This window comes from Carassius auratus, chromosome 2 (assembly GCF_003368295.1).
Source record: "Carassius auratus strain Wakin chromosome 2, ASM336829v1, whole genome shotgun sequence".
NCBI classification, from domain to species: domain Eukaryota; kingdom Metazoa; phylum Chordata; class Actinopteri; order Cypriniformes; family Cyprinidae; genus Carassius; species Carassius auratus.
Window position 1 is genome coordinate 28,025,240 of NC_039244.1, and position 17,251 is coordinate 28,042,490.

At 36.2% G+C, this 17,251-nt stretch overlaps 1 protein-coding gene across 1 annotated transcript in view; it reads left to right on the forward strand.

Annotated features, from left to right (window-relative positions):
• LOC113039173 (GPI-anchor transamidase-like) overlaps positions 1-13,734 on the forward strand; it is a 38,292-nt gene extending 24,558 nt beyond the window's left edge. Inside the window, exons 10-11 of the mRNA XM_026197068.1 lie at positions 1,346-1,421; positions 12,316-13,734. Coding sequence (XP_026052853.1) covers positions 1,346-1,421; positions 12,316-12,432 — 193 coding nt within the window. The 3' untranslated portion in view covers positions 12,433-13,734. The remainder of the gene's footprint in view (positions 1-1,345; positions 1,422-12,315) is intronic.
• The last annotated feature ends 3,517 nt before the right edge of the window (positions 13,735-17,251 follow it).

The window sequence follows — 17,251 nt, forward strand, 5'->3', positions numbered from 1 at the left end:
TCTCACAGTGGTTTCGAACTGGGTCTCTCACACCAAAGGCATGTGTCTTATCCACTGCGCTAACACCACCCCATATGAGATGCATATAAATCATGGGATCAGATTATTATATAAAAAGGTGTGCTCTTTTGACTTTGCCAAGAAACTACAAAACAACCAACAAAAATATCCCATCTGCCACATAGCAGAAATGATACAACCAATTCAGAACATATTAGCAAGCTCATTGCTGGCAATGTGGAGTTTTGTGGAGAGTGCGATTTCTTCTGAAAACGTTAATAAAAAAATTTAGTTTGTTACTACTTGTCAGTATGAAACAGTGAAAAACGATTTGTTTCATTGCTACTGCAGTGTTTTCATTGCTGTTCCATTGCTCGAGTGCAGATGTTGTAGCCGACAGTAAATAATCTAGTTGTGTTCTTGTTGCTTTTCCGTTTTGCAGTAATTCAAGTCTAGCAGTCTAGCCATTTGAACTGAAACCAAGGCTATACATGGCTAGACTGACAGGCCATTTTGTCAGCTAACAGAAAAAGCCTCATCCCCGTGGGCCGTGAATTGGCTGCGCAGGCCACTTATTGAAATACAGGAATGTTTTGTCATGTGAAATGCTGTGCCCAACTATAGATTACCAATTGCCTCCGGTCTCAAACACATAGCTGTGCTACAGTCGTTTTGTTAACCTCCAGTATTATTCTTCAGGCAAACACTTTTCAGTTTGTTTGCTGTTTGTTCAGTGAATTGCAAAGACACCTCTAAAATTACCTGTCAATCACCACCACCACGTCACCCAATGAATATTTAAACTGCTTGATTCATTTTATTTGTCCTACAAGCTGTGTAATAGTGTTGCTCCAGCTAACTCTGGATGCATGTATTCCTTGAGCGAAATATACAGATACATTTCATACAGCTCTACCATTTCCTCTTTTCGTCAAGGAAATCGAGGAAAATTGTTTTTGTTTTGATACCTTCCACTCCCGATCACACTCGATCTCAGTCAGTTATTGTGCAGTATTGAGAGCTGCATACTGAATTTATTTTCAGCAGCCTCTCATGTATGAAGTCCCTGACAGACGGGCTGAAGCCGACTCTTTTTGTCTTTTCCTGAGCTTTACTGGTCTACATGAGGGCCAAAGGGCCATGAGGGGGATGGCTGCACATTTGGTTCTTCTGTCCACTGCATAGTATTGTAGCTGGATTAGAAGGTGCTTCAATGTTACAGAACACATAACAAGTAATTTTTTTTAGTTTTCACCTTAGGCAAAATTTGATAACATTACATTTAAAATGACCTGATTTGTCTGCTGTAAAGACTGTTATCTCTTCATGTTTTTTTTTTCCTCAGGTCCGTAAGCAGTGATATACAAATCGAATCGTTGACATATGCGGATCAACTCCCAGTGGCTGAAATTATTCATCAGGTAAGACCAGTTCAATGTTGCTGGAAAGTGTAAATAAGGAAATGTTCGGAAAACAGCAGGCTGAGGGTTTAACAGCTTTCTTACTGAAACCCATTACCAGCTGAACTATGTATTTGATTCAAAGGAGGTGCACCAATTTGCACTGTTGTACTGCAAAGATTCATGTAGCATCATAGAGGAAACATTTAGGGCTTGTACAAATAAGACCTGAAAATTCGCTTCTTTAAAAAAAAAAAGAAAAAGAAATGAAATATTGGGTTCATCCAATCATGAGATATAGAGAGGAGGGAGAGTTCCCCCTCAGGAGCATTCAGAGTTTACTTCAGGATGTCAGTGGCTCAGTTTGATGTTTTTGCTAGCGATACTAGAGCCACATATTAAAAAGAAGACCATCAATTTCTGTGAGCACAGTGTGCAAGGATCTATGTACAGTGCTTTGTGCTGCGAGACGAAGTGGATGAACTTAACAATTGCCATTCTGGATTTTGGCGTTTGCTTGTACGGTGGCTCTGAACTGCCAAAGCACCGCTCAAAATGCCTGCTACGAATGTGAAAAACGGAATCGAACCCGATCCCAATTTTTTTATGATGGACGAATATTTTGGAGGCAGTGTGTAAATGTGATTGACATAACGTGAGGCCGTATTTATGTTTTTATGTTTGAAAATTTAGGACAAAACTTTCGGACTCGGTGTGCAATGACTTTGAGACTTTTAAACAATGACAGCAATGCACCGTAATTGGTAACAGTCAGCTGTGTGTTGTACAGCTCTCAAAGCAGTGGAAACATGGGATCTGAGAGAGGGTCAGGGTGATCAAGGTTTGTTAATGACCAGAGTTCAATCATTATTCCTGAGCTCCTTTCATTTGGACAGATGTTTATGCCGTGAATTGTTTTGGTGTGTAACTGTTAAAATCCACATAAGAACAATTATTATTATACTGTAACATGCCCTAAACAAATGACTCACCTAAGTAACAGTTTTTCACATTACATTTCTTCATTAAATTACTTTTTGTTGTCGTTGTTGTTGTTGTTGCTCTTGTTGCTGTTAAATAAAACTAATCGGAAGATTGAAATAATAGTGATAACTTGTTTTACTGTAGTCAGTCATTTTAAGAATGGTGAAATATAGACACCAGAGAGATGTGTTTGCTGCAACACTACTGAATTACTCATGTCATTTTTATGAGAACAGATATTCATTTATACAAACCTGCAGTACTTAATTTGTAAAATAATCCAAATGAAACTTTCTTTTTTTGTATGAATGTATATTTACATCACTTTATTTTTGTGTTATTGTACCTTTGCATTACATTACAGGAAACTACAGCTGCAATGTGGTTTCTAATAAGAGCTTTAAAGGGAATGAGTGTAATTTTGACTTCTGCTGCCATAATCTCTCTCTTTCTCTCTCTCTCTCTCTCTCTCTCTCTCTTTCTCTCTCTTTCTCTCTCTTTCTCTCTCTTTCTCTCTCTCTCTCTCTCTCTATATATATATATATATTAGAGAGGAATGGAAATAAATATGAATGCAAAAATGATATTTGCTGTGCTCTGCCTACTATACTGTAGTTAACTTTTTAGAGTTATTTGCATAGAACATAAGATTTATTTAATCAACGTATTCTTGTTCTGGCATTTGTTTCATGTTTCTGGCCTTAGAGAGGTTTCGAATTAATTTCCAGCATTTACATATCAGCCCAAATCCTTGCAAACTACCTCGGAATGAACCAAATGTTAGAGGTGGACACTGACTCCTAAATTTCTGTGTAAATCTAAGACATATTTCAGAATTTCTTTTATATTCCTGAATATTTTCCTGAGTGTGATCCAGGGATTGTCATATCCAAATGTGGTTGAAGGAACACCTGTCACTTTTTGATACAGTGATTTTGCTGTCCAAACCCCAGTGGGTTTAAGAAATCATCTGGAGGACTACAGGATATTGCTATGGATTCAGGGCTGCCATGATTGATGATATCGAACTGTCACAACAGAGATTTGCTAATGATGTTCATAAATATGTGAATGCTCTATTCAGGGGGGTAATGCAGGCGATATGGAACTGGAGGAGTCGTTCCTCTAGCATTCGTTCAGTCTGGAATCTGATGATTGGACATTCCCTCCCACTGCGTGCTGGACTCATGCAGACTACATCAGAACCTTTGATCTCTCTATATCCATCTCTTTCTTTCTCTTCATCCATTTCTGTTAGCGAGAATGTTGAGCTGAGAGTCTCTTTACTGATTCCTTTATTAAAATATGACTTCTGGACAAAATGTCCAAGCATTTGAAATGATTCCATCTGAAGATCAAACGTAATGATCTCATGTGACCTACTGTTGAAATATATATGTGTGTGTGTATTTAATCAGTAGGTTCATATGAGATCATTGCTTTTGGTCTTCAGATGGGATAATTTCAAATGCTTGGACATTTTGTCCAGAAGTCATATTTTAATAAAGGAATTGCGTTTGGTTATTTGCCATTCCCATTATGTTCAAACACTTATATTTTCTCTGCTTGCTTTTTAACCCAAATCCACAGTATTCTTATCAGGCAGACAAAAAGCTGTGCAGGTGTGATTTTGGCCCATTCTTCATGACAGATTTGCTTCAGTCGGATGTTGACTCTCTGCCACAATTTTCAAATAGTGCAGCAGATTCTTGAACTGGGGAAGCAATTTAGTCCTTCATAGGGTGCTATGTATTATGAGTTGCCAGATATAGTACAATTCAAGCTATATTTAAATGTAAAATGTATAAAATTTAAACTAAATTAAAAAAGTTCTGGGCCAGTTCTGCTCTGTTACATGTTATTAGTGATTCTGGCTAAGGTAAACCTCACTGTGCTCATACACCTAACACAGTGTTGTAACCAGGCATGATGCAACATAAGCTACTTTTTGTCCTATCCAGCTGCAACCGTGAGAAACAGCAAGTAACAGTACATTTTGTTACTTCGTTTCTGTGGTGTTGTGTGTACACCTTTACAAAAGAACTACATGATTTTCATGAATTTTTAACATGAAAATGACACTTATGTGAAAATCTTAAAATCACACATGGATTTGGTGGAAAACATGGTAAATCAATGAATGTGCTGTTTTTATAAGGAGAATCACTCAAAATCATGACCCACAATTGAATATTAAACATTAAATATTTTTTGATTGGCTGTCATTTTGTCAACATTTACATTGTTACAGATAAGACATGATATCTGTCATTAACTTAGCAGTTTTAGTCTAAGCCATTAATAGGGATCAGGAAGTCATAGAGACTCTATGATAGCAGATTTTAATGCAAATGTGCTGTGGTGTGATGCAGGGACTGTTTTGTGAAAGAATGTAATGCTCAAAAAATAAGCATGTGGTTTTCAGGTCAGATTCTCTTGTGGCCACGTGTCACAGATAATGAAGGTGTTTTTCTTGCTCTGTTTCAGAGAGAAAGTGTTTTAGTGTTTTAGGAGCATGCTGAATGGACATCTTTTTCATCAAGCCAAAGACTCGTTACTTCGTGTCACGTGGTATAAAGACTTTCAAGAGCCCTTGAAAGTTTATTCATCCACTAATGGGTAGTGTTACCTTTAAACAGTATTGTTGAATTTTAGTAATTCTAAACATAATATAACAATACTTTTTTTTTTCTCTCACTATGACTACTTTAAATGGGGATGTTTTTCAGTTATATTTGTAAATAATTATAAAACAATTACTTATTTGAAAAAAAAAAGTTATTGGCTAATGTAAATTTAGAAACACTTAAGGCGAGACACTGCAGGTGAATAGGGCAAAAAAATAAATAACTAATAGTTATCACCTTACTTAACCAGTTGATTGATTACATTGATTATTGTAAAAAAAATTTGTATTACAAGTTTTCAAAAATGTTATGTTTAAATATGCAAATGAGGCATTATTTAATGAAATATGTGCTAATTAGCATAAATGTCTAGTACAAAAATCTGAACACTAGATGAAGTCAGTTTCAAAAAAATTTTTTAATTTTTATTGACATATTAGAGTCAAATGTTTTTACAGAGGGAATTCTGGTTATCTTTTTTTGTCACTCCATAATTCAGAAAATACTTTGAACAGCCAGAAAACAAAATATTTTCACAATTTTGGGGGGAATAAAATGTTGTATATAATCAAGGAAAATATATATTAACAAATCCCTCAGTGAAAACCTTCAGAATATAGACAGGAATAAAAATGTCAAGTTTGGTGTGTGTAAGTGCTACTGAAGTGGAGATTTATGGGTCAGTGTTGAAGAAAAAACTCATTTTGAGAAAACGGCCTTTAAAAATATGTATTGTAATTGAAATCTATTGACACAAACAGATAAAGTGCTATAAAAGAAACACTTAACAGTGTCTGTTTTCCTTCCACTAGTTTGAAAAAGCACTTTATGAAAAACCAAAAAGCCCAAAATCTCAAAATTGACAGATGCTTGAAAAAACAAGTGTTTTTGCCTGCAGTGTCTCACCTTAATTACTGCAATTTAAAACGTTATTTAATTTCTTTAATTGGTATTTTTAATCATGCTTTCTGCTGGCCAAAGGGATATTGTTTTGTACTTTCCCTGATCAGTTATTCATCACATTTTGTGTAGACTGAAATGGAAATAATTTTTCTAACCTAGAAAAATCAGAACTGATTTCAATGTTTGATGCAGTGTAGCTATAGATCAGTTAAAATGTGATGTCTGATACTTCAAAGTAATTCTCTGCAAGCCACATCGTTTTAAAGCTTTCCTATATTAGTTTAAGATCGTTTCTTAGATAAAAAAAATAAATAAAAATACGTTTAATGATCAAAGTTCAGTTAAATAACTCTTAAGACGGACACATTTCACCAGACATAGTTCATTTAAGCCATTTTCATTGTTTCTGCTTTTTTGTTTTGTTTTGTTTCTTTTTGTTTGTTTGTTTTTGGATTTATAATATAATATAATATAATATTTATAAAAATAAAAGTAATCTTGTAGCATTATTGTCTTTAGTGTCACTTTTGATTAATTGATTGTGTCCTTGCTGATTATGTTTTAAATGTTTTAAATGTTTTTTGTTTTTTGTTTTTTGCACCAAACTTTTGAAGTTTTGAACTTTTAAGTGTATTATGGTTTCCATGAAAATATTAAGCAGCCATGCTGTTTTCAACATTGACAATAAAAAGAAATGTTTTCAAGCAACAACTCAGCAAATTAGAATAATTTCTGAAGAATCAAGTGACACTGAAGACTGGAGTAATGATATAATATATGTATATATATATATATATATATATATATATATATATATATTTATAAATATATATATATATATATTTATTTATAAATATATTCTCAAACTTGGTGACTTGCCTTGGTGGGCATAACAGACTTCTTAAAAAAGACTTAAAAAAAAAAAAAAAAAAAAAGATTATTCCAAACCCCATAAGTGTAATTATTTTCATGAATTGGCTGCTAAAACAGTGCAGACTGCAAATGCAAATAAACCGTTCCATCAGCGGCCACAATTAATTCTTAGTGAAATCCCCCATGTTTAATGTATTTAACAAATCTAGTCAGTGCCTGAGGTCATAGCAGTGGGAACACTGGAGCATAACCTCGTCTTTTCCTCCAAGAGCACTTGTTAGTTGTGCTGTCTCCTGCGTCAAGCCGTGTATCTCCGGCTGAGGATGAGGTTATCCCCTTTGTGCAATGATCGTTCTTGCTTCTAAATCAGACTTTAAATGTCAGAGACTAATCACAGAGCACTCCGCTGAAGGTGCTTTTCTCCAGACTCAATTACTCTGCTTGTTGTGATGATTTTGCTCTGAGAAGGCTTGTCTTCAGCTTTTGTTGGCTTGACAGTTTGATGCTTCAGAGCTATGGCTTTAGGGAATCAAAGCTGAAGGAGGAGGATGCATGGCTGTACTCCTTTTGTCCTTTTCTGGCTGGGTTGTGAACCAGTCGAACTGAAAATAATTTCCTCAGTGAATAGCATGAGTTGAGATTTTTCCATTCCAACAGAATGCAGTGCAATTTCATTGCAAAAAGTATGATTTATCAGAGAACCTAAAGTGATAGTTCATCCAGAAATTGTGTAATTTACAAACCCTCATGGCATTCTAACCTTGAATGACTTTCTGTCTTACATCGAAATATGTTTTTTTCTAAATTTTTCCTCTGTTTATGATCCAAAACTTTCAAGCTTCTATTGTGTTCTACTTAACATCTAGATATCATAAACATTTGTATATATATATATATATATATATATATATATATATATATATATATATATATATATATATATATATATATATATATATATATATATGTATATGTATATGTATATGTGTGTATGTGTGTTATATATAGTAAAAACATGTTTTAAGTCTGTTAGTTCACCCAAAAATGAACATATGTCAGCCTGAATAATTGGATTGTTAGTCACATTAGGATTAAGAAAAAGAAAATTTATATTTTTAAATCATTGAGGAAAGTTATGATGTCATAGTTAAAGTGTACTTTGGAGTTCACATGAAATTTGCAACAGAGTAAAAAGTATTCAGTTTTAACAGACCTCAAGTAAAATAAAGATTCCCCAGATATGGATACAAAGGTCTTAATCTCCATGGAAACCAGTATGTATCTCACGTTGTAGTCACAATAATCTTAATAGATTAGAAGTCTAGTATATGAACATATAATGGTGAAAATTGTCTTCCTCGCCCTCAGAACAAGCACATCATATTGATTGGCATAATTAGTGATTATTTGTTATTGAAATAAGTAGAATATTTTTGTATAAATTAAAACATTTAAATACTGCTACAGAAACAAACAGCTGTATTTTGTTGTTTAAAAAAAAAAAAGATTATATTACCAATCTTATGCAGTATGTTAGCATTTTTTGCAATAGTCACTTCACATTCCTTAGGTCTCTGATTCTCAGTTCTCAAGTCTCGATTCTAATTGGTCAACCGCTGCACTCTGTGAAATAATTGACAACAGATGATTGAATTATTCATAATATAATATGAGCATGTGATTAAGCAGAAGGGTGTGTTACTGACAACAAGGTTCTATGTTGTTTGTGAGCTTGCCTTGGCTAAAATCATAGTTTTTCTTGTGTCTTTAGCTGTGGTAGAGTATACAGTTCTTTGAAATATCAGATATTATTTGGCAAAGTAAAATGGAGCTGCTGAAATGCAGCCCAAATCTGGAAATACTTCACAATAATTGCACAGTAATCACCATATAGCTTAGTGCAATTATCAAATCAAAGAGTGTGATTGAATTAGACAGTTGCTCAGTCTGATACGGTACTTTGTTCATGCAAGCAGCTGATAATCTGGTGTACTCGGCTCACAGAAATTGCTGCTAATGTTGCAAGTTTATCATGTATTTGGGAATGCAACATGCGCTAGGTCCCCTTTATTTACACATTTGCATAATTTTCACATTTTTGGGGGGACAGAAGTCTACAGCATTTCCACAGTATTCCACCAAAGTAAAAGGATGAAGAATCGAAATATTCAGAGCTTGAGGGCTTGAACGTTTGAAGTGAAGAATTTAAGATACAAATATTATTATTGTCACTCTGTAAAATAAAATTATTATAATTATCAAATATTCATGTTTAGTTCACAGTGGTGATTTACAGCAATCATTTACTTCTGTATTTATTTTTGTAATAAGTTACTACAACAACAATAATAAATTAAAGCATTTACTAAAAAGAGATTAAATGTTTTGAAATATCTATTTAATTGCATTTGACGATTAACCAATGTCAGAGATTCACGAAAATGCTAAAGTGGCAGTAAATTATTGAAATATTAACTTAAAATCTTACAATGGGGTAAATGATATATTTTACATCTAATCAGTTCAATTCACAAAAAAAGTTTGGGGTTACCTGAAATAGAGTTTTGACAAATTAATTATGCTTTCCAGGTTTATTTTGCAATAATGTCTAGCCCGACATCTGGCCGATGCTATGCCGTTCAGGTGATTTTAGCATGTTGTTCTGAGGTGGCCGTATGGTTACTTCCTTGTACAAATCAAAAGAGTCCATCCCCAAGACTTGGGGACTTATTCTAATCTCTTGCATTCCTCCTGCAGTGTCTGAAAATGTTCACCCATTCCATCATTGGTCAAGTGAAAATGTCTGACTATCAAAAGACTTTGCCTTCCAACGTGCCAACATTATGATCTTAACAATTTTCAGCCTGACTTTTCGATTGCAAATAATCTCGGAATAATCTCCTCTTCCTCATTAGCGTGGCTCCTGTTAACGGCAGCTCAGTTCCTCGACTGCTCCCGGGGGTAGACTGAGCAACCCGTCAGAGTCAATCCATCAGTCTGTGTTCAGCCATGTGAGAAGCCCCCTTATGTAAAGTCGTCACCCCCCATGTCCCTCTTAGCTGTGGAGTTTAACTACCTCAGCACTCAGGACGTCTCTTCCGCTGTCCTCCACTCAGATGCAATGTATTATGCAGATGACAGCCACTCATTATTGCTATCTTACAATCCGGTGCAGAAAGAGACATCATCTTGCACCATATGAATGTGCTTAGCATAAAAAAATATGTGAAAAGTAAATAAAATATTAGCAAGGTACAGCTGTCCTGAGGTCATAATGAAAAAGAAAATCGCATTTAAAGAATGAAATGGTTAAAAAAAAAATAAAGAAAGAAAGTTAATAATAATAATAGTATTGATATATATATATATATATATATATATATATATATATATATATATATATATACTATTATTATTATTATTATTATTATTATTATTATTATTATTATTATTATTATTATTATAAACTAAACGAAAATTGAAAAATGAAATACACAGACATAGTTAAACTATGCTGATAACGATGGAACTTGCAACCATAATTAGCTAGCGATGCATCTGGGAAATGCAAAGACCTTTTTTCCAGTGTTCCAGTGGTTGGAGGCATCCGTGAGTCAGGTTATGTGGTCAGCTGTATAGGAACATCCGTCTGATTTGTAGGTCACTGTTGAGTCGGGCCAAAGGCTGTAGCTGTATTCGGGTTTTCTGTTAAACACACACTTGTGTTCACCTACAGTGCAGCACAGGCCTTCACAAGCCCCTCTGTTAGAGTTGGAAAAGTTATGAGCACTTTCTTTTTAGAGATTAAATCTTTCTTCTCAGTAAAATATTCAGTCTGCATTAGCATATAAATGCACGTCTGGTGATGCATGTTTAATGGTGGCTGATTTAAATGTATAATATTCATACACATAGTGATGATGTAGCTATAAATGTGCAAACACTGAGTGAGGCGGATGAGTGTGTGTTTGTGCATACGCGAGTATGCATATCTATCTTTGTCTTTTTCTTTCTTTCTTGATTTTTTTTACTCTTCCGTTATTGTGTTTTTCTGTTATTTACATTTTTTTCTGAATTCAATGATTATTTATTTCATTCAGTTTTTTTGCTAATTTTTAGTTTGTGCAATGTTCCATTCAATTATTTATTTGCTTGCATGTTCTTTGTTTACTTGATCATCCTTACCTTCATCTCTGACCATTTCTTTCTTTCATTCTTTCTTTCTTTCCTTCATTCTTTCTTTCTGTTCATTATTTTTTTCTCTTGACTCGTTTGCTCATTCGCACATTCTTTGGTCCATGTTTGAACAGTCTCTCTTTCCTTTGAATCAATTCTTAAATTTTCAGGTTTCATCTTTTTGTTTTCCCTTTTTCTTTTTTCTTTCTTTACTTGCTTGTTTCTCTTTTTTTGATTCACTTTCTTGCCCAAATTCTGTTTCTTCACAGTGCATTCCTGTTAGCACTTTCTAAAGTGTTGAAAAGGTTTATGGTTGGTAATAATATTTCCTGTTGGCAGTTTTGTGCTTCCCTATCCTCAGGGCCGGCGCAAGCTCAAATGCCGCTCTAGGCAGAGCACAATCGTGCCACCCCCACCTCACATTCACAATTAGGGATCCTTAAGATGCATGTAAAAAACTTTTTTTTATCTATGAGTGAGAAGCACTCTCAATGCTACAAAACATTTGGAAAATTGTTTTCCATCCCTTTTTCACAGATGAATTTAAGCGCATCCAGTGGTTTAGATCCAGCAACCAGGTGTCTGCCCAAAGCAGTCAGCTCATCAAACAATTCATGCCATCAACATCCCACGAGTCTCCATGAGTCAGGGCCTTTTCCAGTCCTAAGCAATCCTGAAGAACTATTGTATTCTCCTTTTCTTTGAGAGATGCGATGTCATATAAAAATCCAAATACCATGGGCGCCATGGTCTCTAAGCAGCGAAAAGCGCTCTTCCATGGAGGCGATTACTCATGACCAGATAATTTTATTAGTTTTGACATTTTTGAATATACATTAAAGTATTTTGCATGCATATATAGACCTATTAGGGCGCTGCCGGGCGGGATTTTTTTTCCGAAATGTAAAGTTTTTTTTATTTTTTTATATAGATATTAAAAAATCTGTTTAAGTGCCATAATTGTAACCTATGTGAAACAAACAAATAAATTAATAATTATCTCTCTCTCTCTCGCCTTCTCTCTCTCTCTCTCTCTCTCTCGCCTTTTCGCTCTCTCTCTCCTTCTCTCTCTCTCTCGCCTTCTCTCTCTCTTGCCACTCTGGCTGAGCTGCCGCCCCAGGCGGCTGCCTAGTTCGCCTATAGGCACGCGCCGGCCCTGCCTATCCTTCAGTAACAGCTTCTCTGTAAAGCCAGTGTTACCTTGTGATGTGTTCAGAAAACCCGTTTGAACTGGAGAGGACATTGTTTGAAAATTTACCGTAATTTTACATCATACATCAAGAGCCAATGAAATTCAGTTGTTCATCACATGGAACAGACTTCTCTGAGTTGTTGCTGACCTTTCTTCACAGAAACCCAAGCAGAAAGACTGGCACCCACCTGATGGCTTCATTCTGGGGCTCTGGACTCTGATCTTGCTGGTGTTCTTCCAGACCTATGGCATCAAGCATCTCAAACACATCTTCTGATTCATCCCTCCCAGCACCACAGAGGTCAAAGAACCCATCGCTCCATAAAAGAGCCCACCCTAACTTTGTTCATGATTGATTTGGTCAGGAATAGGTTTTTATTTATTTTTTGATGCAAGTTTGTTTTCTTTGGGTTTTGCCGTGTATAATTTTTTTTGAAAGTGACATGCACTGACTTCTTACGTTGAAACATTCTTTGTTGTTTGTTGCTCAGTGGGGAAAGCATTTGAATTTCACACAGGGACTTTCTATTGAACTAAACACACAGACAGCTTGCAGGGAAGAAGCTTGTTTGTTGGTTTGTTTGTTCTTTATTTCTCCATTTGTTCTCAGTGGGATGAGATTTGTTTTAAAGAGATTATCTAAATGTGTATATGCAATTGCTGATCTGTTGTTTCAATTGCACTTTATAATTAGCATTTTTGTTATTTAATGGTTATTTGAAGTGGAAAATGAAACTACTTTTGGGTGTAGCACAAATAATGTATGGTCCCATTTTACCACGATTGAAACAATGAGTTCTTTTTTGCATAAAGAAAATAAAGCCTATTTTAGGATCATTATGTTTTGTTTTTGTATTTCAAGCATATTTTAATCCCAAATTGTCATAATGAAAAGAAAAATCTCTTGTCGTAAATGTAAAACAGTGATGTTTTTTCTTTCTTTTTAAATCCGCATAAATCAAGTACAAGAAATGATAACATATCAATATTGTCCTTAGTTTAAATAATATAACACTTGTTTTCCACACATCATTAAACTGCTGACAATTAACTGACATGAAGTGAGTAGAACATGTCATGAAATATCTCATTGGTCCTAAAATAGGCTTTGTTTTTAAGCAACACCTAAGCTCTTTGGGTTTTTTCTTCTGTTGCCTAGATGTTTTCATGAAAGACCCAACAATAAATATGTGGAATTAATGGACAACAAACAACATTTCAATGTACATCAACCAATCAGCTCACAACAGCTGTCCATTAGCGTCTCTGCTGCACTTGAACTGTGTTCAGCCCCAGACACAGCAAGTGTGAATGAGAGATTGACAAATTTCACTCTTTAATAAAAAACAATTCTCTCTGTCTAATGCATCATTAACTGTTGGTAGGTAAGACATCAATGATTCTTTAGGACAGCAACCCACAAAATATTCACTGGATCTCACGGAGTAAATGCATTATGAGAATTTCTACAGTGCCATTATGTCTTTTTCCCATTTATGTTCTCTAGCATTTTTCTTTATGTTTCTATTATAAAACTGGCTAAAGGTGACATTTTGAATAAAGCCTCGAGTGAAAAGACTCTGAAAGCTTTTCATGTTCTGTTCCTTTTAAACTTGAAGGAAAGTAATAAAGTGGAAAAGCAGCAGAAAATAGTGGAGCTCTTTTTCTGTGTGAAATGAAAGAACAACGAACTCACATTTTACAATGGAGAAGCATTATGAAAATTAATTCTAATAACAAAATGTTGAGTTATAAGGGAGCTGTGAATAGTTAAACACCAGCAGTTGCTGGTTAGGTTGTATTAAAATATCTACCTATTACATATTCACACATATTTATTAGGCTATGAAATACAGTCTTATTAAAATATAAATTACAGGATGCCAGATCTCTCAACTCATAAATTATTATTGATTATGCTAATTTCACATTGCACATGGGAATTTTTGTACCTCTGTAGGAAACGCACTGATCGGAACACTATTATACATGGTGAAAGTTCATGTCTTATAATAAAGGCTTTTTTAACTTTCTAATTGTGTTTGAGGGCCTGGACGTGGATTTTCTTGTTCTTTAACAGGATTTTGTTCCTCTTCTGGTGCACGTGCACCCATAATTTTGTTTGTGAGTACCAGATGCGACCATGTTTTGAGATATTTTCTTTGATAAGGGTTAAAATTATTATATAATAATTATATCTATGTATCTGGGTCCTGTAGCTAATGTTAAATGATTAAACATTTTTTTTAAAGGTTTTTATTGAATGAGTCTTATTAAATTAACTTTTATTTATAAGCTGCTTTTTTCCTTTTTCGGCTTGAAATGGATGAATATTGGTCAATATTGATAATTAAATAATATTTTGCTAAATGTGCTTTTGTGGTGAAACCTTTTGATTGATTGCACTTTATTCTCGCCATTAATATAGCCTTAGAATCTGATATGGACTTTAAAAGAAAAGAAAAAAAGAAAGTAAGTGGGGAAACCTTGGCTGGTTTTAGGGCTGTCCTGGATAAATAATGATAACAATAAAACCGGCAATAGGTGGCAAGCAATCTCCTGTTTTGGTAAATAATTCATTAAATCGTTCAAATCAAACGATTCATTCAAAACGGCTGATACAATTAAAAATTAAACAAACCTGTGTTCCAATGTGCATTGTGTACTTTCAATCCTAAATTCTATGTGATATTACTATTTTGGGCAGATAAGGTGGATAGTATGCACATTGGGACGCAGGGAAAGTGTCCAACTTGAATCACTCGATCACTTTGATTTGTTCAAAAACTGATGAATTCAAGGAACAAGTCTGCGTGTTATACACGATTTTGGGCTTCTATTTTTGTAAAGCTGTGTGAAATTATCCCAGGTTGTGTTTTTTGGGGTTTATTTAAAATATATGTTTGTTTGTTTTTTTTGTGAGGGAACATGCACAGTGATGATATTACTGCATCGAGGTTGAAGCGCTGCGAAGTGCTCTTCCACCATTCAATATAGTTATAATTTTTTATCGTCTTAGAATATCGCCACGGTTTATTTTGTGCCACCATACTTACTCTTGTAACTACTCATGTAACCGTCTTTAAAACGGAAAACAGGGAAAGTGTTTGGTAGAAAGGGAAAGCGTTTTGGTGTGTGCTGTTTAGATCGTTAAGGAATGAATAGTACTAAGCTAAATGCTAGCATAGTGGCGATGCACCCTACAGCGATTACAGAGACGGGAGAGGTACGTATCAACTCGTTTATGTTGGGGAAGAACATAGTGGAATATGGAAAAACGTTGGCGTGTTCCTTTAATATGGCGGCAATGATTGTTTTCACTCTGAAGTGCCCAATTGAGGGCAATATAAATCCAGTTTGGAATGCACAGCTCATGTTCCAAAGGTACCTGAGAAGTTTGAACACAGTGCCACTAGTGGTAAAGAGATCTAAGGATTTTTGCAAAATATGCTAAAGTTTGGTATGGTTTATGCTAATTCTGACGGCCTCATTTTTCAAAAATGAAAATTGGCTAGTGGATTTAACATACCTGAGCCACTCCACATGCCAACGGGTATAAATAGGGCAACAGGTGCATCCACTCATTAGTTTTACGCTGAGGAGCCGAGAACGTGTCCTGACACAGCGACCGGTTCAAGGTTGTGGCATGGGGACATAACGTCTCCGTTCCCTCCATCAGCGAACGAGGGTTCGTACCCGTGTTATCATCGGTCACTACATGCGATTGACAAGGGGCCAGGAAAACGCCACCCTGAATCAGCGGTGACATATCAGTGTGATGGTGACACAATGTGTACCGCGGCGCATGCCCATCTCGGGCCTCGGGAGTACAACCAGTGCTGAAGTGGCCTCATATGGAGCAACCTGAGTGGCTTGACTGCAGCTGCAGATGCCATATGCCCCAGGAGACTCTGAAAGTGTTTCAGTGGTACCACTGTCCTGCCTCTGAAGGAACTCAGGCAGTTTAGCACTGACTGGGCATGCTCACTGGTGAGCCATGCCGTCATACTCACCGAGTCTAACTCATACCTAGATAAGAGATTCTCTGCACAGGGGAGAGCTTGCTTTTCTCTCGGTTGACCTGAAGCCCCAACTGACTGAGGTGCCAGAGCACCAAGTCCCTGTGATCGCACAACTGCTCTCAAGGGAAATTTCCAAGTTGGGGGGGCGCCGCTCTCCTGCACGGGGCTAGACGCATCGGCCTCGAAGAACTCTCAGCACAGGGCGGAACTGGTGGCGACGAGCAGGCTGAGGCGCTGCCCACGAAGGAATGGTGGCAACCGGAGGATCACGTCGGGGCAAGATGTGCTGGATGGCCTCAGTCTGCTTTTCCACCACCGAGAACTGCTGGGCAAAGTCGAGGGTGGTGAGGATGGATAAGGGAGACGAGCGGCTTCTGGCCACGAAAGGGGCAGTCCACAACTTCGTCACCTCTTCATGCACCTCCGGGAAAAAGGAACCGGGGCAGAACAAGGTTGTGAGCCGCGCTCTGCATCGAGAAACCAACCATCCAGCCGCTAAATTTGAATGCTAATTTTATTTGTTATTTGCTGGTTTTCTACATAAAACTTGGTGAATTGATTTCATTGTGTAGCATTAAGACTTTTTTAACAAGATTCTGTGATATCCGATGAGGATATCACAATAGGTAGATATGGGAAGGTCTAAACATGGACTAAACATGAGATAACGTGTACGTGTTCTTAGAATGAACACAAAACGACAAACTTTTGATGTTTATGGATCACCCCATAAGAAACGATTATGCCTCTGATATCTTAAGGTCCAACTCGTCTGACGCCAGTCCAATACATTCTTCCTCGTCATCATCTTCGCTCAGTTGTAGATTAGGGATATTACAGTCTTATTATGCCGCTTTCAACGTCGCTCAGATCGTCTTCAGAATCAGTGAGCGCTTGTTTATAAGCATCCGGCTTGTTGAACAAGTACTTCGAAACATTGTCGTTGTAGGCACAGTTCAGCTCGTCTGCGTTCATCTTTGCGGCGTCCATTTTCAGCCGGCCAGAGCGCTGCATACTAAGTAGCCACGCTTCGCTAGGAGGGCGGGGACAATAACAAAAGAAACAAAAGCCGGC